Here is a 23229-nt window from a genome sequence, read left to right on the forward strand (position 1 = left end):
AAACAAAAAGAAAGCATCATGTGGTTCCCTGTCTTACTGCTCCTCTCCTCCACACTCATTACAGAGTGCTCTGGTAAGTGGGAATACTTTTTTAGATGACTCATGTGGATACATTTTCATCAGTTAGTTTTATGCTGTACATTGAAAAGTTAGGGACTGGATGGTTTTCTTTCACTGTGACGTACAGTACTGCAGTGCAAATACATTTTACTGCAAAGAAAATTGCATATCGTGTAAAACAAATTATATTTACAAAACCTGCACAAAATACAAAATATTTTAAGATGGAAGTAAACTTTGATCGAAATGTCGACTTACAGTAGGTGAGAATTTTACAGAGGATTTTTAAAAAGACAAAACCACAGCCTATTATATTCATTGCTGCCTAATGCATTGTTGTGGTGTGGGGCGTGTTCTCCTGGTGTACCCTGGTGTGGGGAGTGTTCTCCCGGTATACCCTGGTGTGGGGCGTGTTCTCCTGGTATACCCTGGTGCGGGGCGTGTTCTCCTGGTATACCCTGGTGTGGGGCGTGTTCTCCCGGTATACCCTGGTGTGGGGCGTGTTCTCCCGGTATACCCTGGTGCGGGGCGTGTTCTCCCGGTATACCCTGGTGCGGGGCGTGTTCTCCCGGTATACCCTGGTGTGGGGCGTGTTCTCCTGGTATACCCTGGTGTGGGGCGTGTTCTCCTGGTATACCCTGGTGTGGGGAGTGTTCTCCTGGTATACCCTGGTGTGGGGAGTGTTCTCCCGGTATACCCTGGTGTGGGGCGTGTTCTCCTGGTATACCCTGGTGTGGGGAGTGTTCTCCTGGTATATCCTGGTGTGGGGAGTGTTCTCCTGGTATACCCTGGGTCCCTTCATTACTCTGGAATGCTGAATGGATGTTGTACTTTTCTTCACTGTGGATGAAATCCACTCAGCATATTCAGCACTTGAACCCCAATGACGATGACTCAAGACAACTCAAGACCCATCAATGAGCTAGAATGGTGTGCAGGACACAGACTTCTTCTATACCCACCACAATGCCTGGATCCTCTGCCTACCTCTATACACCAACTGAGTGAAATAGGAATTGAGTGAACAGACTGGCTCTTTCCACACACCTTCCAGCAGCATGTGGAGTCTATGCCACAATGTGTCAAGCTGTAACATCAACATCAGGGCTTAGTAAAGTGCTCAGACCGCATGTATATATATATATATATATATATATATATATATAGATATATATATAGATATATTATTTATTATCTGTGCAGTGTATTATTATTATTATTATTTATTATTTATTTCTTAGCAGATGCCCTTATCCAGGGCGACTTACAATTGTTACAAGATATCACATTATACATTATTTTACATTATACAGATATCACATTATTTTACATACAATTACCCATTTATACAGTTGGGTTTTTTACTGGAGCAATCTAGGTAAAGTACCTTGCTCAAGGGTACAACAGCAGTGTCTCCCACTGGGGATTGAACCCACAACCCTCCGGTCAAGAGTCCAGAGCCCTAACCACTACTCCACACTGCTGCCCTTTTGTAGCAGTGTACCCAGTGTAGCAACTGGATATATCTGCAGTGAATTACAAGGGTTCAAAGATCAAGTGCTTTATGATTAAAGGGGTTGTTATTGACTCTTTATTACATATAATATAATGCATTTTTTATACAACAGATTATTTTATATTAAAATTGAAATAAATACAATTCATATATAAACTTTTTTTGCGAGAACACAAATACATGGCTAATTTTGAACTGTAACATAAAGGAAATAGATTCACATGTGAACAATATCAATGGGTTTGTAATCTCTAAAGAATATCCAGCAATACATATATTAACATATTTTTAAAAGTCTAACACCTGCATACTGCAATCACATGGGATGCAAAGCTTGTGAATAGGAATGCATTAGAGGCAGCAATGAGTATAATTATTATTATTATTATTATTATTTGTTTATTTAGCAGACGCCTTTATACAAGGCGACTTACAGAAACTAGGGTGTGTGAACTATGCATCAGCTACAGAGTCACTTACGTCTCACCCAAAAGACGGAGCACAAGGAGGTTAAGTGACTTGCTCAGGGTCACACAATGAGTCAGTGGTTGAGGTGGGATTTGAACCGGGGACCTCCTAGTTACAAACTCTTTTCTTTAACCACTGGACCACACAGCCTCCATAGGCTAATAGGTTGGTGTTTTTTCTGTTTGAAATTCCTCTATAAAATATTCTCACCTACTGTAAGTCGACATTTCGATCAAAGGAGCAGTAAGACAGGGAACCACATGCTGCTTTCTTTATGTTTTATTGTAGGCATGCTTCCTATGCATTTTAAAATGAAATAGAACTGTACAAAATAGTACCCACTTCAATCAATACAATTGTGATGCGGAAAGAGCAACATTCTGTTTCTATAGTGACAGGGAGGAACATGTAAAATACAGATGTTTCTATATTTAGAAATACCAAAGGAAAAATTCAGTGCCAAAGGTGTTGACTAGTCTCAACAACAAAAAACAACAGACCAGACTTCATTTATACAAATGCAATTTTTGCAACTTTATTTGACCTAAAAAGCATTTTTTCTGAACATATAGCAATTACAATAGGAATAACAGGAAGTCGATTTTGGGGAATGGTCAGTGCTGGTCAGCTGGTCCGTTAGACTTCATTGACTTCCTCAGCTGAAATGCAAAAAGAGACATATGACAGAACAGCCCAGAATCTACAACCGCTGGTATAGAGTAATGGGTTTATTATTTACCTCACGATTACATTTTCAGAATCTACAACCGCTGGTATAGAGTAATGAGTTTATTATTTACCTCACGATTACAGTTTTATTCTGGTTGATTTTAAAAAAGATCAGATAACAAAAACTGGATTCAATAGCTGGTGCCATTATGTAACGGTATTGCTAAATAAAATGCCTAAAGCTAGCTGTTCTAATGGTTCTAGTTGTAAAACAGAACTGCACTCACGTTCATGGCAGGGGGAGCTGTATTCAGATTCGGCATGTTCACCTGAAATACAGAAGACAGCATTGTGTGAAGAAGACCCTTCTGTGTCCCAGTATAGAGCCAATGGAAACGGAGGATGCTCCTCCAACGTTCATGCTGTACCGTGTTGATTTACATTGAGTGAGGGTGGCCCAATAGGAAATGAGACCCAGAAAGGGTCAAGTCATTCCACAACTAGCAAACAAAACCAGCCTGAGACACATACTTCCCAGCAAACTGATTACTGCAACCGCTGGTTTTGTTTGCTGGTTGAAAACAAGAAACCTCTTGAGATGAATTAGAGGAGAGTGTTGACGAAATTGCATTTTCAATTAATCACAATTAGAAGTTGTGACTCAGAATCACATGCACCTTGACGCAACTTGAAGGTTATCTGGGTGCTGTTGCCAGACCTTAACCTAGAAGCATAAAGACCAGCAGAGACTGAGCTCCCCCTTACTTGTCTGGTAGTAGTCGTAGATCTTGACCACAGCTGGTTTCAGGTTCCTCACGTTAAAATCCTCAATGATGTTGAAGGCGTAATTCATGGGTAGCAATCGTATCAGCTGTAGGGGAGCAGGGGTCAACAGGAGTCATTAGAATTGTGTTATTGTTCCATCATTCAAGTGCCCTACTAGGATTCTTGTATTTAAAAAAGGGACGTCTGAAGATTTCAAGCAAGAAACCACAATTATTATTTGTGCTGGATTCCTTGTCCTTGCAAATACACAAGATGCTCAATATATATATTTTTAAATATCCATCAAAAGCTGAAAGCAACGGGTCCACAAAGGGTTGTGAGGAGTTTGGGCTTCTTCTGCCTCCGACTCAAGCTGACTGAATGTTAATGTGTTAAATGATTCTTTATTATGTTTCCTGCAATATGTTGCCAAAGCCTTTGCTGGTGGTGCAGCAGCTACAGAGCTCAACCTCCATCCAGCCAGACAGACATACGCTTTCATCTGGGCTTTCTCCTAACCCAGCTACAGAGCTCAACCTCAATCCAGCCAGACAGACAGACGCTTTCATCTGGACATTCTCCCAACCCAGCTACAGAGCTCAACCTCCCTCCAGCCAGACAGACATACGCTTTCATCTGGGCTTTCTCCTAACCCAGCTAGAGCTCAACCTCACTCCAGCCAGACAGACATACGCTTTCATCTGGGCTTTCTCCTAACCCAGCTACAGTGGCTCTGGGTCAGGTGTTGAACTTACCCCATCAATATAGATGATGACGTGCCCGTCCTCTGTATCAACACGCTTCACAAGGGGGGCTCTTTGAAGCTGCAGGGAGAACAGGCCCATGGGATCAGACAGATGACATTAGGAAATAAACATGCCTGTTTTGGCTTACCTCCTAAAAAACTAGATGATTTTTAGCTTTGTAGAGACCTCAACCTTTATTTAAATGTAGGTTAGTCCACTGGTTTTAAGCACAAGACCATTTTTGGATTGCTCACCAATTCTTTATATAACTGACTGCCTTTACATTTTAGGAGATACATTATACCCTATGATAGAGGCTGCTGGGCTATCAGGGCTTCACAATCTTACAACTTATTGAAACAACATGGGGGGAAAAGTTATCTTTTTGCTAAATTACCTTGTCTATCGATTAGGAGCCTTATAAAGGTTTACCACAGTATTTTTGCAGAGTATCTTTGCAGTTGTATCATGCTTTTCTCTTGGGTACATTTTGCCATCCCTTGAATGTGTAATGTAAGATGATCAGCCCTCAGATGTCTTTGTCTGACCCAGTTTATATGTGATAAGTTCCTTACATTCTCCAGAGAGAGCTTGTCAGGGCTGAATCCAGAGAGCAGTTTCACATTCACGATCACCATGTTGGTTACCTCTCTTTTCCCATTGTAACTAAACACGGAGAGGAAAAAAAAAATAATTCACCAGTCATTTCAGAAAAAAATTAAAACAATCTGTTAACGTTTCAAAACTAGAAATTTAGAAATGTAATAAATTCAGTGATGAACATTTTGTCCAGAGTTCTTTTTCGAGGTCACCAAAACAACGTGAATAATTTCTAAGAGGTGTTTAATTGCTATCCTGGGTTTGAGATTTGTAACTTCAATAGATGTTTGGAGTAAAAAGCCTTCAGTGAATTTGTGATGTGTTAAAACAGGTTGAGAATTAGGTTCAAGTGGCAAAGGTTTAATACAGAACAATGCACTAACTAATATCAGAGACTGGCAATAAAGACACATTGTACTTCATTGTGTGTAGTACTGTGGATAATGAAAAGTACTGCGGATAACCCATCACAAGCTGGAAGCACCACATGTGTTTCACTGGCTTGAAGCCAGCGTTAAACCCAGGCCTGCAGAAGAGAAAGGCTAGGGAATTAACTGCTGTGTGCTACTTTCCAAACTGAACAAGCTCTACAACGATGACATGTTTAAGGGTTTCAAACCCGCTCACCTGACTGTGAAGAGCACTTTCAGGGTCTTCTTATCAGTGGCAATGCAGAGCCCCCTCGCCTCCGCGGAGATGTTGAAGGTGGAGAACCCGGGAGGGGGGGGGATGTTGTACCGGAGTGCCAACTGGGAAACGGAAGAGGAGAGAGTGCAATGAATCAATGAATCACACGGGCATATTTGGAAAGTCTAAAAGGTACTTGGATACTGTATATGTTATATTATTGTGTAGCCTTTTAAGTGACGTCAGAACACAAGCTATGTCACTAAGATACTCCATATTGCTGACATCACTGAGACACTGTTTCTGGCAGGGCTATTGAGAGATGACACTGACCTGCACAAAGACGCAGTTCTTGCCCTCTGCCTCCACGCTGTATTCCCCAGGGACTTCCTGCAGTGGCTCCTCCTGGTAGAGCAGCCTGTTGCTCTGGTCCAGGTGGAACTGTCTCATGAAGCCCCCTTTAGAACGCACTGTGAGAGTGCTGGAGCCCTCTGGGGAGTAGACCAGGGCACTGTACCGAGCCAGGGCCTGCAGAGCCACCACTGTGTCCTGGGGAGAGAGGGAGAGACAGTCAATGTGAGAGTGAGAGGGGAGGGAGAGAGGAAGTATAGCACTGTGACTGTGCTCAAGCACAGAGCCACCACTGTGTCCTGGGGAGTGAGGGGGAGAGTCAACATGAGAATGAGAAAGACCTAGATCCCCTATAATAAAGCACTTGCATATGGTGGGAGCAGTGGGATCGCTAACCTGACTGCATGAGGGGGATCGTAGTCCCGTGAACAGGGGGCTGTGTCATGGGGTGCTGTTGAAAGGGGATGGGACTGTAATGACTCATATATGGAGGACCAGCTTGACTCAGGCAGCTGCTCATTAAGCTCTACGGGTTTGAGAGTTCAGATTCCAAGATCTGAAGGTGACAGTAGGGGACAGTAGAGGAACATCTACAAGTGGTATTAGAGAAGTGGGGTGTCTAATTTGTGCAAGCTTTATTATAGATAGTCCAAGATTAGAGCTAATTGGGGACTGTGAAACCAGCTGATAGACTGATTTCAATACAAAATTGTCTATTGTTTTTTTTAAATGAATGATTTAACTTTGAGAGAACACAACTCAAGCAAAAAACAGACTTGAAATTAGAAACTTTTCCACGAATCAGATATTAGTTTGTATAGCGAAGCTCTCACCTGTGTGGACGAGAATCCTCCGTAAGGGTTCTGCTGGTAAGCCAGCCACTTGACAATCCGGGAAGCGTAGCTGAGATCGGAGGCAGACGGCTGGGGTGCGGAGAGAACAGACATCAGCACGTAGGCCGTCATCTCCACTTCCAGAGAGTCGCTCCTTCTAGAATCCCGTTTGGAGCGCGACCAGTGCAGGGAGCCGTCTGAATTGGAACACACAGAGGCAAAACACTGCTAACACTGCTGACAGGTTTCATTAATGTCTTGGTACGCCTTGCATGGTTGTAAGAGGATGCTTTTAATGATCTATTTGGGTTTTCAAACATCTCTGATGCAGTCTTGGTCTTACAATAACATGAACTGTCCTTTTTCCATTGGTCTATTGAAATGTTATTGGATATGTTTGGACTGTTTAGAATAATCCTGTTGCATATTGCTAATGTCTTCTGTTTCATTGTCTTGAGCCCTCTGGGAGAGAGCAAGAGACAGAGAGAGAGAGAGAGAGAGAGAGAGAGAGAGAGAGAGAGAGAGAGAGAGACATAGATAGATAGATAGATAGATAGAAAGCTCTTCTTCTCGATACCTGTCTTGTGTGCTTGCTCTTCCAGCTCAGTGAGTAGTTTTGATCTCATCTCCTGCTCTCCTGCCAGGCTGAAGGTGTAGGACAGAAGCGCTGTGGTGTATGTGTTGGTTATATTGTCGACCGCAGACCTCAGACAAGCCAGACTGTTGTTTAACACGAGGTCCTGGGATTGGGTACAGATAACAGCCAATCACAATCCCCTTCTCTTGCACCCTCCAAATGCCAAAGGAATCCTTGCTAACCATTGAAAACCCAATGCCATAGCTCCCCTTATCTCTAATTATAACCAGAGCTTCAAAACCAATCCCATTACCTGTTTCTGGCAACCACTGAGACTGCTTCACATTAAAGTGTAGATCATCACGGAATTTTGCATCCAGCAGAAACAGAGAAAAACTCCCATAGAAGCTCTGCCCACCCTAGGCTCATACTCACAGTGAGAGGGGTCTCCACCTCTAGCAGGGCCGCGGTGATGTAGGCTGTCAGCGACACTTCGTCCCCGACTCCCCCCTGAAACACACAAACACACCCACACTCAGACAGCCTGGCTCCTCTTTGTGTTTGAGAAGAGCTTCACTGAGAGATTGAGGTTACTGCATTGAATCTGGTGTTCACTTCTATGCCACATATGATGACGAGTGACTGAATAACTTCCCGGTGTGCACATCATTGAAGATACTCAAGAGCGACACAAAACTGAAAGAACACAACATTCCAGACAGTAGCCTATTACTGCCACCACTTATCCCATGCAATATTCTTAAAGGATATACAGCTTGAACGTTCATGGAGTCCTGTAGTTATTCCATGACTTATCATGGCCACATAACCTATATGCCCATGAAGGGGATGTCTTTGGGTTGCCCGGCCATTCTGTTTCTATTAAAAAATTAAACATATTTTCAACGCCGAATACAAAATACTGGTAACAGATTGTTGCACGATGAAGCATTCCTGCTTCCATTGGAAGTAATGCAACCACTATGCTTTCAAAAGCTGACAAGCAGTGAAGAAGCTGAGAAAGGCATGTCTGAGGCATGTTGGAAGGCTTAGTTGAATCTTGACCTGAGCAATGCATTGTATTCTTTCTGACCTTCCTTCCTCTCACTCATCCCTCCCTCCTTATCCCTCCCTACCTTCATGTTGTTGTGGAAGAGTTTTCCAACGCTCAGGAAACAGCCGTTCTTTTGCTGGTGGTGGCCCAACCAGTCCTGTGCGTCCTTGATATGTTTGGGGTCGATGTAAATGAAGGGCAGCGCCCCGCCAAACGACTTTAACACAAAGGCTGTCAACCTAGAGGAACGGAGAGAGAGAGAGAGAGAGAGAGAGAGAGAGAGAAACAGTCAAGTAAACTAATTAAATGTAGTAGTATTTATTCTTATTGTGTATTACTGTAGAATACAGTGTTTTTATTATTTTCTATAAACAGTCTTACAGCTGTTCAGAACCTCAAAAGCAAAGGGAAGAAGTGTGTAGTGATTATGGTACAGACGGCAGTGTCTAAGATATACAGATGGACAGACAGACTTACCAGGTGTTTCCAGAGTCATCGCTCTTCCCAAAGGCACTGTAAGAACCATCTTCGTGTTTGTAGTTCAGTTCCCGCTGGTAACCTGGTGGGGAGGGGGAGGGTTTAGAAATCACGGTAAGCACAGAAAAGTTAACATTCAGAGTCATTTATTTTACTTGTGTAACGTTGCCCTCTCGTCAATCATCTCTCTCCCCACTTCAACTCTCTTACTGCTCTCCAGAAAACTGGCCCTCACCGCTCTCCCTCACTGCTCTCCTTCACCGCTCTCCTTCACCGCTCTCCCTCCCTGCTCTGGTCTCTGATCTATTCATTCAGCTGCTCTTCAGCCTCTCTCCCTCTCTCTCCCCATGCTCACCACTCTCCAGGAACCTTGTGGCTTTGGCTTTGATCTCCTCAGTCAGCTGCCCGGTCCCCTGCAGGTATTTCAGGATGTAGATGTTGGGAGCGAAGAGCACCATGTTCTGTTCTCCGCAGCCGAAGGGCATGGCAAGGAGCCGGTCCAGGTTCTGCATGGCCCGGCCCAGCAGGTCCCCTACAGAGGACAGCAGAGAGGGATTACACTGCTGTCTACCATCCCAACCCCAACTCCAACCCCAACCCCAATCCTGCCCCCAACCTCTCTCGTTGCACCATTTTGTGGTGAAGGTTTTGAGTTTAGTTTTTTACCGAGAACCGACAAGGAAGCCTTAGCTGATCCATTCACGGTCACTTCTGGCAGCTTCAAGGAGATCTCCTCCTTCACAGCACTCCCTGAGAAGCACAAGCAAAGGAGAACAAGATTACACTGTGAACAGTAAGAAGAAGTCCATCCAGAACTTCAATCAAACAGACCTCATCTGCCTTTAGGGACAACATTGCTATTAAAGCCAGTCAAGAGATCAGCAAAAAGGTACATGGAATGTCTGTTAACAAATTCATACCACTGATTGATTCTTTAACTTAACTCATAACTGGTTAACAGTTTGTTGAAATGTTTAACCTTCTCAAATGTTTTTCATTTGACTCTTCCAATGTCTCTTTGCCACTTCTAGAGTAAATACAATTTAAAAATTAGGTATATTTACTGGACCTCCCATCTCCACACATACAGTAAAAAAGTACAGTGAAAACGGGTCAAAACCCTGACAGACAAAATGAAATTATATGTTAAGGTAAAACTGATCCTATAGACCTGAGACATGGATTACAGTAACCGTGGTAACTTGACAAACAGAGAGTGGCTCACCTCCGGGACACATCAGTGCATTCTGGGTAACAGTCTGTTCTATTCCTTCAGCCTTACAATACAAGAAACAGACAACAACTTGAGTGGCGATTCACAGAACACTTTCATTCCCAAAGAGACAGCGGCATCATTTAAAAACACCCCACTTCAAATAGTTTACACAGAGGCCATGCTATGATGATGGCACACTTTCCAAATGAAACTGCCTCTACTGTGACGAAGCAATCTGATTGGAAATAATTACAAAATAACACGTGGAAAATGCTGGACCTGTGATTCACAATTGCAATTAATAATCTGACTGCATTCTGTCTTCGTCGCTACAGACAAAACAAAACTAGTGTGCGCGCACACAGAGGGCCCTCAGAACAGCGTAATAACCACTTAGTACTTGAAACGTTGAAAATATCTGTATAAAATCAAGAGCTTATCCTGTCAAAGCCAAAATGCAATCGGAGACATCCTGCTCCCTCACCTCCACCAGTAGTTTGCGGATGACCGTGTCAATGCGGCCTCTCTCAGGGACAGCCACCACTTCATTACCACACAGAGTGTCTGTCTGAAGAGCCTGAGCGCTGACTGTCACATTCACCTCACCTGGGGGGCAGGTAAGAAGCTTGTTAGGTTGTTATACATACTTACAATGTACTTAATGGGTCCATCATTTTGCTTCATATATGCAAGTACACAATTGTATGAGAAAAGGGTTAGGGTTAGGTTTAGAGTTTAGAATTAGGGTTAGGGTTATTTTGTGCAAAAAAAAGAACATTGTAGCTATGCATAAGAACATTGTAATTATGTGTAAGTACACTGGTATTTACTAAGCAACTACTATGTAAATAAACAGTAACCCTGTTACCCCCCTAATAATCTTGTGAATAAGAAGCAGTCCCTTACCCAGCGCTGAGGGGATGAAAGCCCAGCGGAATGTCCTGGCTTCATCGGCACACAGGCAGGTCGTGTACTCACACCCCTCACAGGGCGTCATCTGAAACTGGGAAGACTCTGCATGGCTGACCTTCACCTGTAGGGGGAGGCAGAGAGCAACACAGCAGATAAGAGAGAGAGAAGGCTTTGCAAATAGATGGGGTTTTCATCCAAATGAATGATTTGATAATCAGTTTCCCACTTTCATTTACAACACCCACAAGAGCACTAGATTCTCATTAGATTAAATGTTTTTCATTTCATTTAGTGTTCGTTGGTAGTCGTTCGTCAAGCTGTTTTGAGATAGATGACTTTGTTTCTTCTAGTTTTCCCACAGGGTTGTGACTGTGTATGTGAGCAGCTCACCATGATGCACTGGGACAGGTAGTTGAAGACGGTGGCCTTCAGCTCAAACTGCTCCCCTCTGATGACAGAGTAGGGTAGAGTGAGCTCCACGAAGAAGGGCTGGAATGCTGTGAGCCCAGTTGGGGGCGCCATACCAAATCCCAGAGGAGATGTGCAGAATGCCCCTGCCTTCCACTCAGTGATGGTGTCTGGAACTGTGTGTGTAATCTCCACTGAGCCAGACTTCCTGAGAGAGAGAGCGAGAGAGAGAGAGAGAGAGAGAGAGAGAGAGAGAGAGAGAGAGAGAGAGAGAGAGAGAGAGAGAGAGAGAGAGAGAGAGAGAGAGCAGCCAACTCATGCATTAGACCTCCTGCTTTTCATTTCTGGAGGTTTTCAATGAAATTTCACCACTGAAAGAAACAGCACAATTTGGCACAATTGGCTACTTTCATTCACATCGTGGCTGGCAGATTCACTTGCCCTGATGGCCCCGAAGTTTAGTTAGTGGAGTTCAATCAACACTTACCCAACTGGAACCAGCTCCCAGATCCATGTCTCAGGGAAGTACTTCCGGACAGTCTCTATCACAGGCTTCATCATACGCTCTATCATAGGAATAAATGGGCTTGCTTGACCAACTACGCCTGGTTGACTGAACGCTTAAAAAGACACAAAGAAACACGGTCACTGCTGTCAAACTTTGCCCCCTAACCCTAACCCTTTACCCCCTATATCATAATCGCTACATAGAGATACATGTCAGAAGTAAATATACACACAGAACTTTCTGAAAAGAGGAAAGAGCTGCTGCTTCGAGAACCTCGTAGAAATTGACAGTTTTATTTTCATGAAGTCACAGAGCTGACTCTATCAGGTTCCTGCTGCCTGACCAGAAGAATTTGTTTGTTTTTATGTGTAGGGCTATTTCTCAGACTTATTTTGTGTTAATTGGCTCACCATTATCCTTTACTTCAGACAACTTCATTGGCTCACCTATAGATGTCACCCTATCTGAATATAACCAGTGACACTCAATTGGCTTCTTCACATCAGAGTTAGACAGAATCTTCAGACCCAGACCCTGCAAATGAAGATAATAATATAATAATACATTCCAGTGCACACCAGTACGACTGTAAAATGCCAGCACCTTGGATGAGAGGTAAATAATCTTCCAGTCAGTTTCTAAAACACCCTGGAAGTGAATTGCTGTTGATTGGTACTCAATTGGAAATGTGAGGCCGATCAGCTTTTTTGTTTTGAAATCAACACATTATAAATACTTCAAGACAAAATGAGTATGAGTTATTATTATTTATTTATTTATTTCTTAGCTGACACCCTTATCCAGGGTGACTTACAATTATTACAAGATATCACATTATTTTTACATACAATTACCCATTTATACAGTTGGGTTTTTACTGGAGCAATCTAGGTAAAGTACCTTGCTCAAGGGTACAGCAGCAGTGTCCCCACCTGGGATTGAACCCATGACCCTCCGGTCAAGAGCCCTAACCACTACTCCACACTGCTGCCCAGTAATATGTATTCTGCACAGCCCTTGATGGTACAACTGTTACAGAACAGTCACTCAATCTGCTTCCTTAAACAAGACTTACAAATGACATTATCGATGTACCTACTTAAATCTATTGACTACAGAAGTTCCACCAATGGATAAATGATTCCTACCTTAAAGATCCCGTATACATCATCATGTGATCTACTATGGTAGTATGGCATTATGGAGCGCTTGTCCACTCTGTGAAATGGAGACGGTAGGCAAGGGTAGGGTTCATAATCCTCCACTCTGTATGAATATCCATCTCTCTTTTGAGTGGGGAGCAGGTTGTATACCTGAGAGGAGAACGTGAAGGACAAATCCTATATCATCCTATATTATAGTTTTAACTACTAATAAAAATATCAACATGGAATTAGATGAATAATAAACTTGATTGCAATAGAACAATAAACTTGAATTGTAGAATGTCTGTGATCAGCCAGGGAGGTGAGCAATATTACTCACAGTGTCTACAGTCAGTTCCTTATCAGGCTCCATCAGTATAATGCTTTGATCGACCGCCCGGAGAGCGCACAGGGACCCAGGATCGGCACGCAGGTGAACGGTGGTGTCCTCTCCAGGGAGCTCCTGAGGAGCTGAGAACTTGAGATCTACCTGCACCCCAAACACACAGACACAGTCAATACTGTAGAGAACTATAGGTCTACCTGAGTCTCAAACACACAGACACAGTCAATACTGTAGAGAACTATAGGTCTACCTGCACCTCAAACACACAGACACAGTCAATACTGCAGAGAACTATAGGTCTACCTGAGTCTCAAACACACAGACACAGTCAATACTGTAGAGAACTATAGGTCTACCTGCACCTCAAACACACAGACACAGTCAATACTGCAGAGAACTATAGGTCTACCTGGACCTCAAACACATAGACACAGTCAATACTGTAGAGAACTATAGGTCTACCTGCACTCCAAACACACAGACACAGTCAATACTGTACAGAACTATAGGTCTACCTGGACCTCAAACACATAGACACAGTCAATACTGTAGAGAACTATAGGTCTACCTGCACTCCAAACACACAGACACAGTCAATACTGTACAGAACTATAGGTCTACCTGGACCTCAAACACATAGACACAGTCAATACTGTAGAGAACTATAGGTCTACCTGCACTCCAAACACATAGACACAGTCAATACTGTAGAGAACTATAGGTCTACCTGCACTCCAAACACACAGACACAGTCAATACTGTACAGAACTATAGGTCTACCTGCACCTCAAACACATTGATGCAGTCACCACTGTACAGAAGTGTACTGTACTACCTGAGTCCCAAACATCAATTGATCAACAAACAAGTCCTTATGATGTCCTGAAATGCCCCTCTGCATCAGTCAGCACTTCAGGTCTGATTACCTTGTTCTTAAAACACTTGTCGACCTGGAAATCAAAGCTGTCCGCAACAATCTCCCCGTTCGGGAACACAGCGTAGACAAGGACCTGAGCGTAAGGGGCTAAGTGTGACGACACCGGCAGCTTGAAGGAGAACTCTCCCTCTGACACTGTGAGGAAGGGTGGAGGAAAGGCATGGTAAAAGCATGACTATGTGAAATGATTTAGCAGATTCACCTTTACCTGCTGGAGGTTTGCTTAGCAGAATTGCAAGTAGTTAATGGTAATGATAGGTTAAGTGTGTAGAAAATGAGCAGAAATATTGTAGATCATTACAATACAATACAAATATTCAAATCTTCTTATAGAATTACCTAAGCATTTTGTTTTGAAGTTATGGATGTTAGTCCTGGGACATGGAAGTCCACCACTTCAGACTATCATGGTTTGATATAATATTATAACAGCATGGTTCTTTGTACCCTGGGGATCAATGTGGTCCATTTGTTTGATATTGTTCAATCCTTTACTCCCTATATAGTCACAATGCGGCGCCAGCGGAATCAGCCCGGAATCTTACCTTGTCCTGCCTTCATCGGGACCCCAACACGCCCATTCCGAGCAATGCTTCCTTTAGCTAAAACCTGGGACACACAAATGCACACATATAGTGAGGCCCATGTTACCTAGGAATGATGCTGAGCTGTTAGTTTAATTCAAATTGATATCAGGGAATGTAGATTGAAGACGTACAGTAGAACCTCAGAGTTATGAACTGACTGGTCCACCGAACACCCCACTTTCAACCGGGAGTGTGCCAACACTCAACCATGCGTGCCATGCAGCCACATAGGCACGCCTAGAAGCAGCGCTCATGTCATGGAGAAGGCAAAATCAAAATCGAATTAAAATGTAGCTGAAAGGAATCCCACCTACTCACCAGATAATAGAAATCCATAAACTCCTCCCCCTTTGCCAGCTCCTCCCCCTGGATGATGTAAACAATGCTGATTGGTGCTTCCTCCCCGCACTGAAGCTTGCCCTCGTTCTCCTGGATCTTCAGGAAGCTCTTGCTCTTGGAATAAAAGGGATTGAGCCACAGATTGGCGATACCATATGTGGGACGGACCAACTGATAATCAAAAAAGTAATCCAGCAGAGAGTAGCGAGCCTAGAGAATGAAAGAACATCATTACACACCTTGTTTAAACTACTTTACAAATAGCTGACTCCAGGTCCTTTACTAGGGGACAGTGACATGAAATAAAGGGATAGTTGCTCAAGTGAGCTACATAATTCAGGGTCCAGTATCACAGGTCCAATGACAATTACCAGTACAACTGCCACATTGGTCAAGAAGAAAAGGCAACTTAAATGTAGAATTAAAAGAGTTAATTACCAACAGCTGTTTTAGTCTTTCTTACTTTCTTAGTCTTTCTCAATGCATCTGTTGTACAGTATAATGGGAATAATGCTCATTTTTAATTGGTTGGTTGTTTCTTCTGTTAAATATCTCTCGATACAGATTCGGGGAGCTGTCTTATACCACTTAGAGTTGGGATAATATGTATTTTTTCAGTTGTAATGTTTTTTGTTTCACAATTATCAATTTCATAAAAACATTTTGATATTCGTATTTGGCGATAATTATCACTGATTTCACGATATCTCTGAAATGTACCCATTGCTGTGAAATATGAAGTTCACTGTGAAAATTCTAATTTTTAAAAGATTAGTGTAAATATACATATTCTGATCACTTAAATATAAATAAATGCAGCAAATGTTGTTATTTTTATATGAATGCTTTTATTTGGTTTGATAATTCATTGATGGTGAAAATAGAATATCTTTGAAAGGTGGTCATAAAAAACTAAACGTTCTAAAATGTATCATTTAGTGTTTTACATACATATGAGCATTTAAATATTTAAGAACTCATAATAACTCTAGAGAAAACGAGCAGTTCTGGATGTGACAATGCTGTTTTACATGTTTTAGTACATCTTGAAATATCTTGATATGCCTGCAGTATTTTTAGATGGTGAAATGCAGTGAAATAAGCTAAGGAACGACTGCTCTTGAGATGGTTTGTTCCTCTCTTTTCCTGCACACAACTACTCAGATTCTAAAATAAATAATACTACTGGACCAAACTTAATCCTGAACACAATCCCAATCAGAAGAGAACCACAAGTACAGGCTTGTGTTTAGGATGTACATGCTTGAGGTGCAGCAATCAGTCTTCTCCTAAATCAGCTCTAAACTGATGAAAGTGACTCCGAGGCCTGGGAGAGATAGAAAGGTCCTGACCTCAAGCCTGACAGACTGGGTGTCCCAGGATGAGGTGTCCAGTGAGATGGGGACCAGGCCCCTGCTGTCCGTGGTGAAGTTCATGGTCTCGGTGTGGTTGTCCCATCGGATGATGAGATGAACCTTCTCGTGTGGGAGGGGGGAAGAGTCAGGTCCGGTCATCTTGATCTGTTTAAGGGAGAGACATTGAGGAATTGCTGGGCAGGGGCTAGATAAATTCTCACCCCTACTCAAGACTGGATCATGAACCCCAAGGTAGAGCCATGAAAAACTGAAGGGTAGATTCAATCAAAAACATACAGGGTTGCTATATGACCCACATTATTTCTCTCTTATTTAACTTCCAGACAGTAGTTTCTCACTAGCTACCATTAAAATGTATCTATTCCCCTTTAAAAATGCACCTTTGCCTTTGAAATTAAAATTAGGGCCCATTCACGTGAAAATGGCACTAATTCTCCTGACTTCAGGGTCTTTTGAAATTATATCATCTGACCTGATTACACATATCATGAGATGGTCTTTTAAAAAGATGGTTTGTTTCCTTCACTGCTCATCATCCTGTTGTTAACATACAAAATCCAAAATAACTCACCTTTGCCTTAAAGGGGATGCCCTTTTTAAAGGTATTCTGTGCCCCCTCGAAACTGACTTCATTAACATTAGAGGTGAATGTACTGGAACTGGAGCCACTCAGTTGAACACCTAGCAAAACAAAACACACTGTTTAGATATACTTCAAAATGTGAGCAGTCCATTGGTCCATTATGAAACCAAGACTTCCTCCTTGCCTTAACAGATATGCCCATGGCAACAGTCAATGCTCCACAGCTTTAAAGTTTTAAATCAATCCCTTATAAAAGTTTACCAGTGGTTTTTGCTGTTTTCCCATGCTTTTGCCATGGTTATGCTATGCATTAATTATAGCTTACCCTGGTTTGCTTTGCTTTTAATCTGCTTTTCCATACCGCTCTGGGCTTTACCATGCTGACCTATGCCTTTTTTTAACTATGTTTTGATACTTTACTATCTTTTTGTATGAGGATTGGTCCCAGCCTAGCTTCTCAGTGGACACTGGTCCACAACCACCAGTTCAACAGAAATGTGAGGAGACCGCACTGCAATTGAAGTGAAGTGTGCACTTCATCAAGAGCAAACCCACTGATCTATTCAAATGAAGCTGCTTTGGTATTCAGAAAGGTCACTTTACTAAAGTGGTTGCGCTGCTGAAACATGATGCATGGCAGCCAATGAAAAACTTCAGCTGACAAAAAGAAATATAGCCACCATTGTTTCTTAATTCCCACGGGTATAAATAAATGAAGGAAATCACAGGATAATGGATACAAACAGACAAGCAAGATATAAAGAGAAGGTTGTACCTGTTCCTTCTTCTTCCAGATCACACGCCACATTAAACCGATCAGAGTAGCCAGTCGCATTCAATGCAAATTCTTTCAGATCAATAACTTCGGTCACACAACCAGTCTTGTCAGTCTAGTCGACAATACGAAAATAAGACATAAATAAACAAATAGTCAGAAATGTATTACTAACTAGTCCTCATAAATAACCATCTGTTCCTACTGGCCCCTGGAAGAGAAAGGCCAGCCCTGCAGGAAGCAGCTTTGAGCTCACGGGACTCCTGTCCAGTAGGGGCCACTATAGCGCGTTGAGGTGACTAAGCCCCTGTCGGTTTTGCCTTTCATATCTGCGGAAGCGCGAGAGCCAATACCCCAATGAATGGCCTTTTCAGTATGCATATGAAAGCCCATTGAACACCACAATGGAGTAAAGACTGATAAATCTGGCATTAATGAAGAATATTAATTTTGTCTTAATGCAAATAAAAGCCATGTCCTCATTAGATAGTATGAGGAGGAACTACACTTAGGACTTTGGAAAGAGTGTAGATCTCTCACTCAGAGTGTTAATGACACAATATTAGATTTGATGACACGTGATAAGTTTTTAAGGGTTAGGTGGCTACCTGTAATCATGTTGAGAGAGTGTTTCTCTTGCACTTGATTAGAGGCTGCCACCGACCAATTGTTAACATACATTAACAAGACACGGGTACAATGGTGCATGTCTGGGATTGTTAGTGAGTGTGTGCTAATGCAGTTCAACTCATCAATACAGCACTCTCCTGTAAATAATTAAACAGCACCCTTCTGGGATTTTACATATTTGTCAACTCCCATGCACTGAAATAACGTTGGTAAGGAAAGCAGGGCTCTATTTTAATGATCAAAATCCGCTGGTATTCAGCAGTGATGGGCTAACTTACCAGAACGTTAAACAAATGGCAGATGTCGTTGTTCTCCACATTATCGGGCCTTCGATACCAGTACATGTTCCATTTGGGCCGGCAGAATTTTCCTGTTACCTTCCCCAAGACAGGCTTCCCATAGGTGTACCTGGAAACAAATATAAACATGGATTGAAACTCTTTTACTTGCACATGCTCACGTGACACACCCAGTAAAGGCACTACCGCTCAGAGTGGGGCTGAGTCATGTGATTAGGAGCTTGCTGGTTTCAATGCTGTTTGTTTCAAGTTGCTGGCTGGGGGCCTACTGGGAGTGCTGCATTGGCCTTTGGACTGACACAGACTCAGCCAGGGATAGTTCAGCTCATCACACTACTGGTCAAGCACCCAACAAGGCCAGGAGCAGATTAGTCAGGCTTGCCCTTGTCTTGAGGGGTCAGTAACTTGCCAACATGTCTTGCTTAGTTTCAGCGGGCGTGAATGGTAATGAGTGTAGAGCTATATTTCAAATGGCTTCATGGTTTATAATTAAAAACATCAAATAACTTACTTTGCACAGATCTTGACTGTGACCTCTGCATCCAAGATGGTGATTGATTTGGGGAGATGAACCTTCACCTCATACTTGGGTAGGACTGAATGTAGAAATAACAACGTTATTGAAAAGGTACAGAACATTTCTGCAAGTGATTTTCTTTACACACACCAAAACAATCTTCCTCACCGTACTCCTTGATGTTAAAAAACTGTCTAATGTGATTGCCACTTTCTGTCTCTGCATGAAGTGTGTATGTTCCTTGGGGGGCTTCGGAACTGAGGGGCTGTGACAAGTCCAGAATCCCACTGACGGACGTCCTGTCGAGCCACTGAGCGATGCGATTAGTCGCGGGGTCCTGGGTTGGGTGGGAAAAGAGAGTTTGATTTGGGAATGATGCTCAACGTCATACAGATTTGTTTCTGATCTTGTTTTTGGTTTTGTTTTAAATTGAATGGGTTTGTGGCTCAATATCTTGCTTTTATATAAATGATGCTTGTTATTGAAGGAGCGATGGTCTGTTCAGGGATAGTAAGATATTTAGTGAAAAGGGGAGTTTGATTAGGATTAAAAAGGCAATACTCTACCCTCCTGGAAAATGGGAAGTGGACAATGATATCTCTAGGATACTAAGACATTTAGTAAGCAAGTTACCTAAGTGGAGTGGAGAACGTCCTCCAGTAGCACATAAGAGTATTTTTGTCTCTATGTACCGAATCTGTGAAATTATAATAACATAAATACAAACAGCATGTGGCGTATTGGTTTGTGTTCATGAAGTAAAGCCAGCTTCCTCTTCTTCAATGTCTTTAATGACTTCCAGTTGAAACGCTTGCCCTTGAATTTATTACATTTCCTTTAGTATTTCTAAATGTAGCACGACTGAGGGTTTTAGAGATTGGCTGTTTCAATGGAGACAGTGTTGTAGTACTGTAGTGTGAAGGAACCTTTGACACAGTTGAGTGTTCAGATGGTCTTACCTGCAGTTCCACAGTTTTGTACTGTAAAAGCAAACAAACACAGAAACCAGTTGTTAGTTGTTCACTATGTAACCCAGTCTATTTAATGACAAACAAACTGTTGACCCCCTCTTCCTCCACCCCCACTCTGGAGCCTCTCAGATTATCATTATGAGTCAATACATTTTCTCATGTGCTGAAGGCTGCTGTTTGTTTTCTAATCTGATCAAATAAAGCCTATCTTTTCTTTGACCATGAGTTCCAGACTTCTCTACAGTACTTTGAACCCTCTCCCACTGGCCAAAAAGCTTTTTTACTGCGAATTACTGCTGGCTTCTTTCACAGATTGTGGGGTCCCATTCCCATAGTTATTAAGAAATGTATATCTTACCTTTTCATTGATAGGAACAAAATGTGTGTCCAGCGTGACAATTCGAAATTTAACTAAAAAGGAAACGGAAAGGAGTTTAGAGCATGGCCGCTCGTCTGTGCAGAATGTGATTGATGTCTACTGAATCTCCATACAAGAAACACAAACATCATTAAAAACGAATAATAAAAAAAATAAAATGGTAGAAATTCAATAGCAGAATGGCGGGCCAGTCATGTTGTTGAGGCAGAAATGTATGTTTGTATTACACTGTATATTTAGTAAGTTCAACTTCATCTCCCTGTCGCTTCAAAGAGCCACACAAAGTTCAAAACATATATACTATTGTACCATGACAGTATAGGATAGATAGATAGATAGATAGATAGATAGATAGATAGATAGATAGATAGATAGATAGATTGGTACCTGTCTGGCCAGGTTTATAGATGGGTTTGTCTGTCTGTATAAACATCAGGGGCTTAGTTGAACTAATCAGGACTTTTTGTCGTTTCTCCAAGTCGACTGTTTTTCCTTTCACTTCGGCTCGGAGATACACAATGGTTTCTTCAGGGAACACTGGAACCTGGAGAAAGAGAAAAAGCATGTGATAGCACAGCCATTGAAACCATGCTGAAGTCATTCCATTTACAAATCCTTGCCTTCAGTTATGAAGAAGCAGTGACAACTTCCCAGCAACACAGGCTTCGTTAAGAAGAGGAGGAATTGGCAGAGGTAACAGACTGTGTGGTAGGTTTAATAGCCACACGTTGCTTGTGGCCCTGTGCAGAAGACCTCAGAGGATGCTCTGAATATTCCCTGTCTAATCCTATGGGGTGCTCTCTGTCATCCTCACCTGAAAGGGGACACATCGGTAGAACTCATTCTCCTTCACCCTCTCTTCCAGGAGAGTCAGGTTGTCAGCATTGGTCTCCATGGTGACAGTGAAAGTGAGGCTCTCATTGGGGTGGAGGAGTTGGGCGCAGAATGTCTCTGTGGTGCCTCCGAAAATTTGAGAGGGAACCGTCACCAGGTATATCCTGCAGGAGAGACGGGACAGCTGTCACCACTTTATTTCTGGTGTATTGTATACAAAAAGCCCTTGCTTGAATGGGCCCAAATGTGTCCCATTCAAGCATGTAAAAATGATTTATTGGAATAATGTTTCCATATATTTTAAAGCTATATAAATGACTGAGAAATGTGATCATACATAAAGAATTTCATTCCCACAATTGACTAGTAAAAGGCAGAGAGGATAGAATCTGAGGGACCCTGTGAATGGTAAGCTCTTACAACAAGGTATACCTTCAAAGTGCAAGTACATTAACCCTTATAACAGTGTTGTCTCAGTTTAACAGTGCTTTCCCCATGGTTATACTATGCATGTACCAGGGTCTGACATGTTTATTAATATGCTTGACCATACCTTGTTATACTTTTCAATGGTTACCTATGCCTTACCATGCTTTCACTGTGCTTTATTAGACTTGGCCATGCTTACACTAGATTAAAGTTTATAAGGGAGAGGCAGCAGTCACAGTGACAGACTTGTACCAAGTTTATGAAGCCGTTTGGTTCTTCTAACCACTATACTCAAGAGCAAGCATTTGCATCGTTGGATTAGATTCAGATTTTTAAACAACTGGCCCTTTTTCTGTTACACTGCAGTCAAAAGATTTTTAGAACAAACAAATTAAAACTGAATTCAATGAACAACTAACCCTAAAGTACACTTTTCCTAAGAAGAAACTCAGTGATTTGATATCAGTCTGTTGGCAGATATTCTTACTGATATAACTAACATATACAGAGAGATAGACAGATGGTTACAGCTAGGTCAGGACAGAGACAGAGGGACAGATAAAGGCAAGCTGACACAAATCTCCACAGGTCCACAAACAGACAGACAGACAGACAGACAGACAGACATTCAATCTAGAAATATCCTCACGGTCTGAGCCAGTAGCTAAGGAAACAGACAGACAGACAGACAGTATATTCTTACGGTCCATTGGAGCTCTCCTCTGCCTGTGCTGTGTGTAGAAGCAGGCAGGCTAATAGAAGCCCTCTCCACATAGCAAGGTTGAAGTGAAGGCCTCCGAGTATGAGATTTAGTAAAGACTGAGAACAGAGAGTAACAGAGAGGAACAGAGAGGAACAGAGATGAACCCACGCTGGCACTGAGAGCAGGACCTGTTTACACCCCCCCCCCCCCTCTCTCTCTCTCCTCTTATAGAATCCAGGAGACCCCTCCCCTCTCCTCCCTCCCCCTCTCTATTGACCCTGTAGGTGGGTGGAGAATGTGCTGACTCACATAAGGGGCTGCCAGAATTCAGGTGGTCATTCACCTGCTTGTTGGAATATTTTATTTACAGATAAATGAATTGTTAGGTTTTGAAATACAACTCACAAATTGAGCATTCTGAGGTTCTGGTTACATTTCTAATGAGACTAGGGATCTGATTAACATCTTTCAGTCTCCTGAATTCTGGTTAGACCCTGGGAAGCTGATTGTATCTTGGCTTTTGTCTTTAGAACAAAAGCCTGACCAACAGGACAGTGTTGTAAAACAAGTTCTTTGACGTCCAGCCCTAATA

At 42.4% G+C, this 23229-nt stretch overlaps 1 protein-coding gene across 1 annotated transcript; it reads right to left on the bottom strand.

The window, feature by feature from the left end:
- Positions 1 to 2549: 2549 nt before the first annotated feature.
- LOC117397196 (alpha-2-macroglobulin-like protein 1) lies at positions 2550 to 22825 on the bottom strand. The gene is made up of 36 exons (XM_059009687.1): positions 22638 to 22825; positions 21486 to 21669; positions 21059 to 21215; positions 20651 to 20703; positions 20281 to 20301; positions 19490 to 19658; positions 19316 to 19400; positions 18784 to 18913; positions 17876 to 17990; positions 17089 to 17198; positions 16494 to 16661; positions 15121 to 15351; positions 14761 to 14824; positions 14205 to 14350; positions 13273 to 13422; positions 12936 to 13100; positions 12234 to 12321; positions 11767 to 11899; positions 11262 to 11487; positions 10866 to 10992; positions 10444 to 10565; positions 9969 to 10020; positions 9410 to 9493; positions 9099 to 9275; positions 8744 to 8825; positions 8349 to 8505; positions 7648 to 7722; positions 7213 to 7375; positions 6636 to 6832; positions 5785 to 6000; positions 5452 to 5573; positions 4800 to 4890; positions 4234 to 4302; positions 3479 to 3584; positions 3001 to 3042; positions 2550 to 2703 (listed from the first exon to the last, which is right to left on the bottom strand). Exons 1-36 carry the CDS (start codon positions 22706 to 22708, stop codon positions 2681 to 2683), a joined length of 4371 nt encoding a protein of 1456 aa, XP_058865670.1. The 5' UTR covers positions 22709 to 22825; the 3' UTR covers positions 2550 to 2680.
- Between the last annotated feature and the right edge of the window lie 404 nt (positions 22826 to 23229).

The sequence above is a fragment of the Acipenser ruthenus genome, chromosome 39 (genome assembly GCF_902713425.1).
Source record: "Acipenser ruthenus chromosome 39, fAciRut3.2 maternal haplotype, whole genome shotgun sequence".
NCBI classification, from domain to species: domain Eukaryota; kingdom Metazoa; phylum Chordata; class Actinopteri; order Acipenseriformes; family Acipenseridae; genus Acipenser; species Acipenser ruthenus.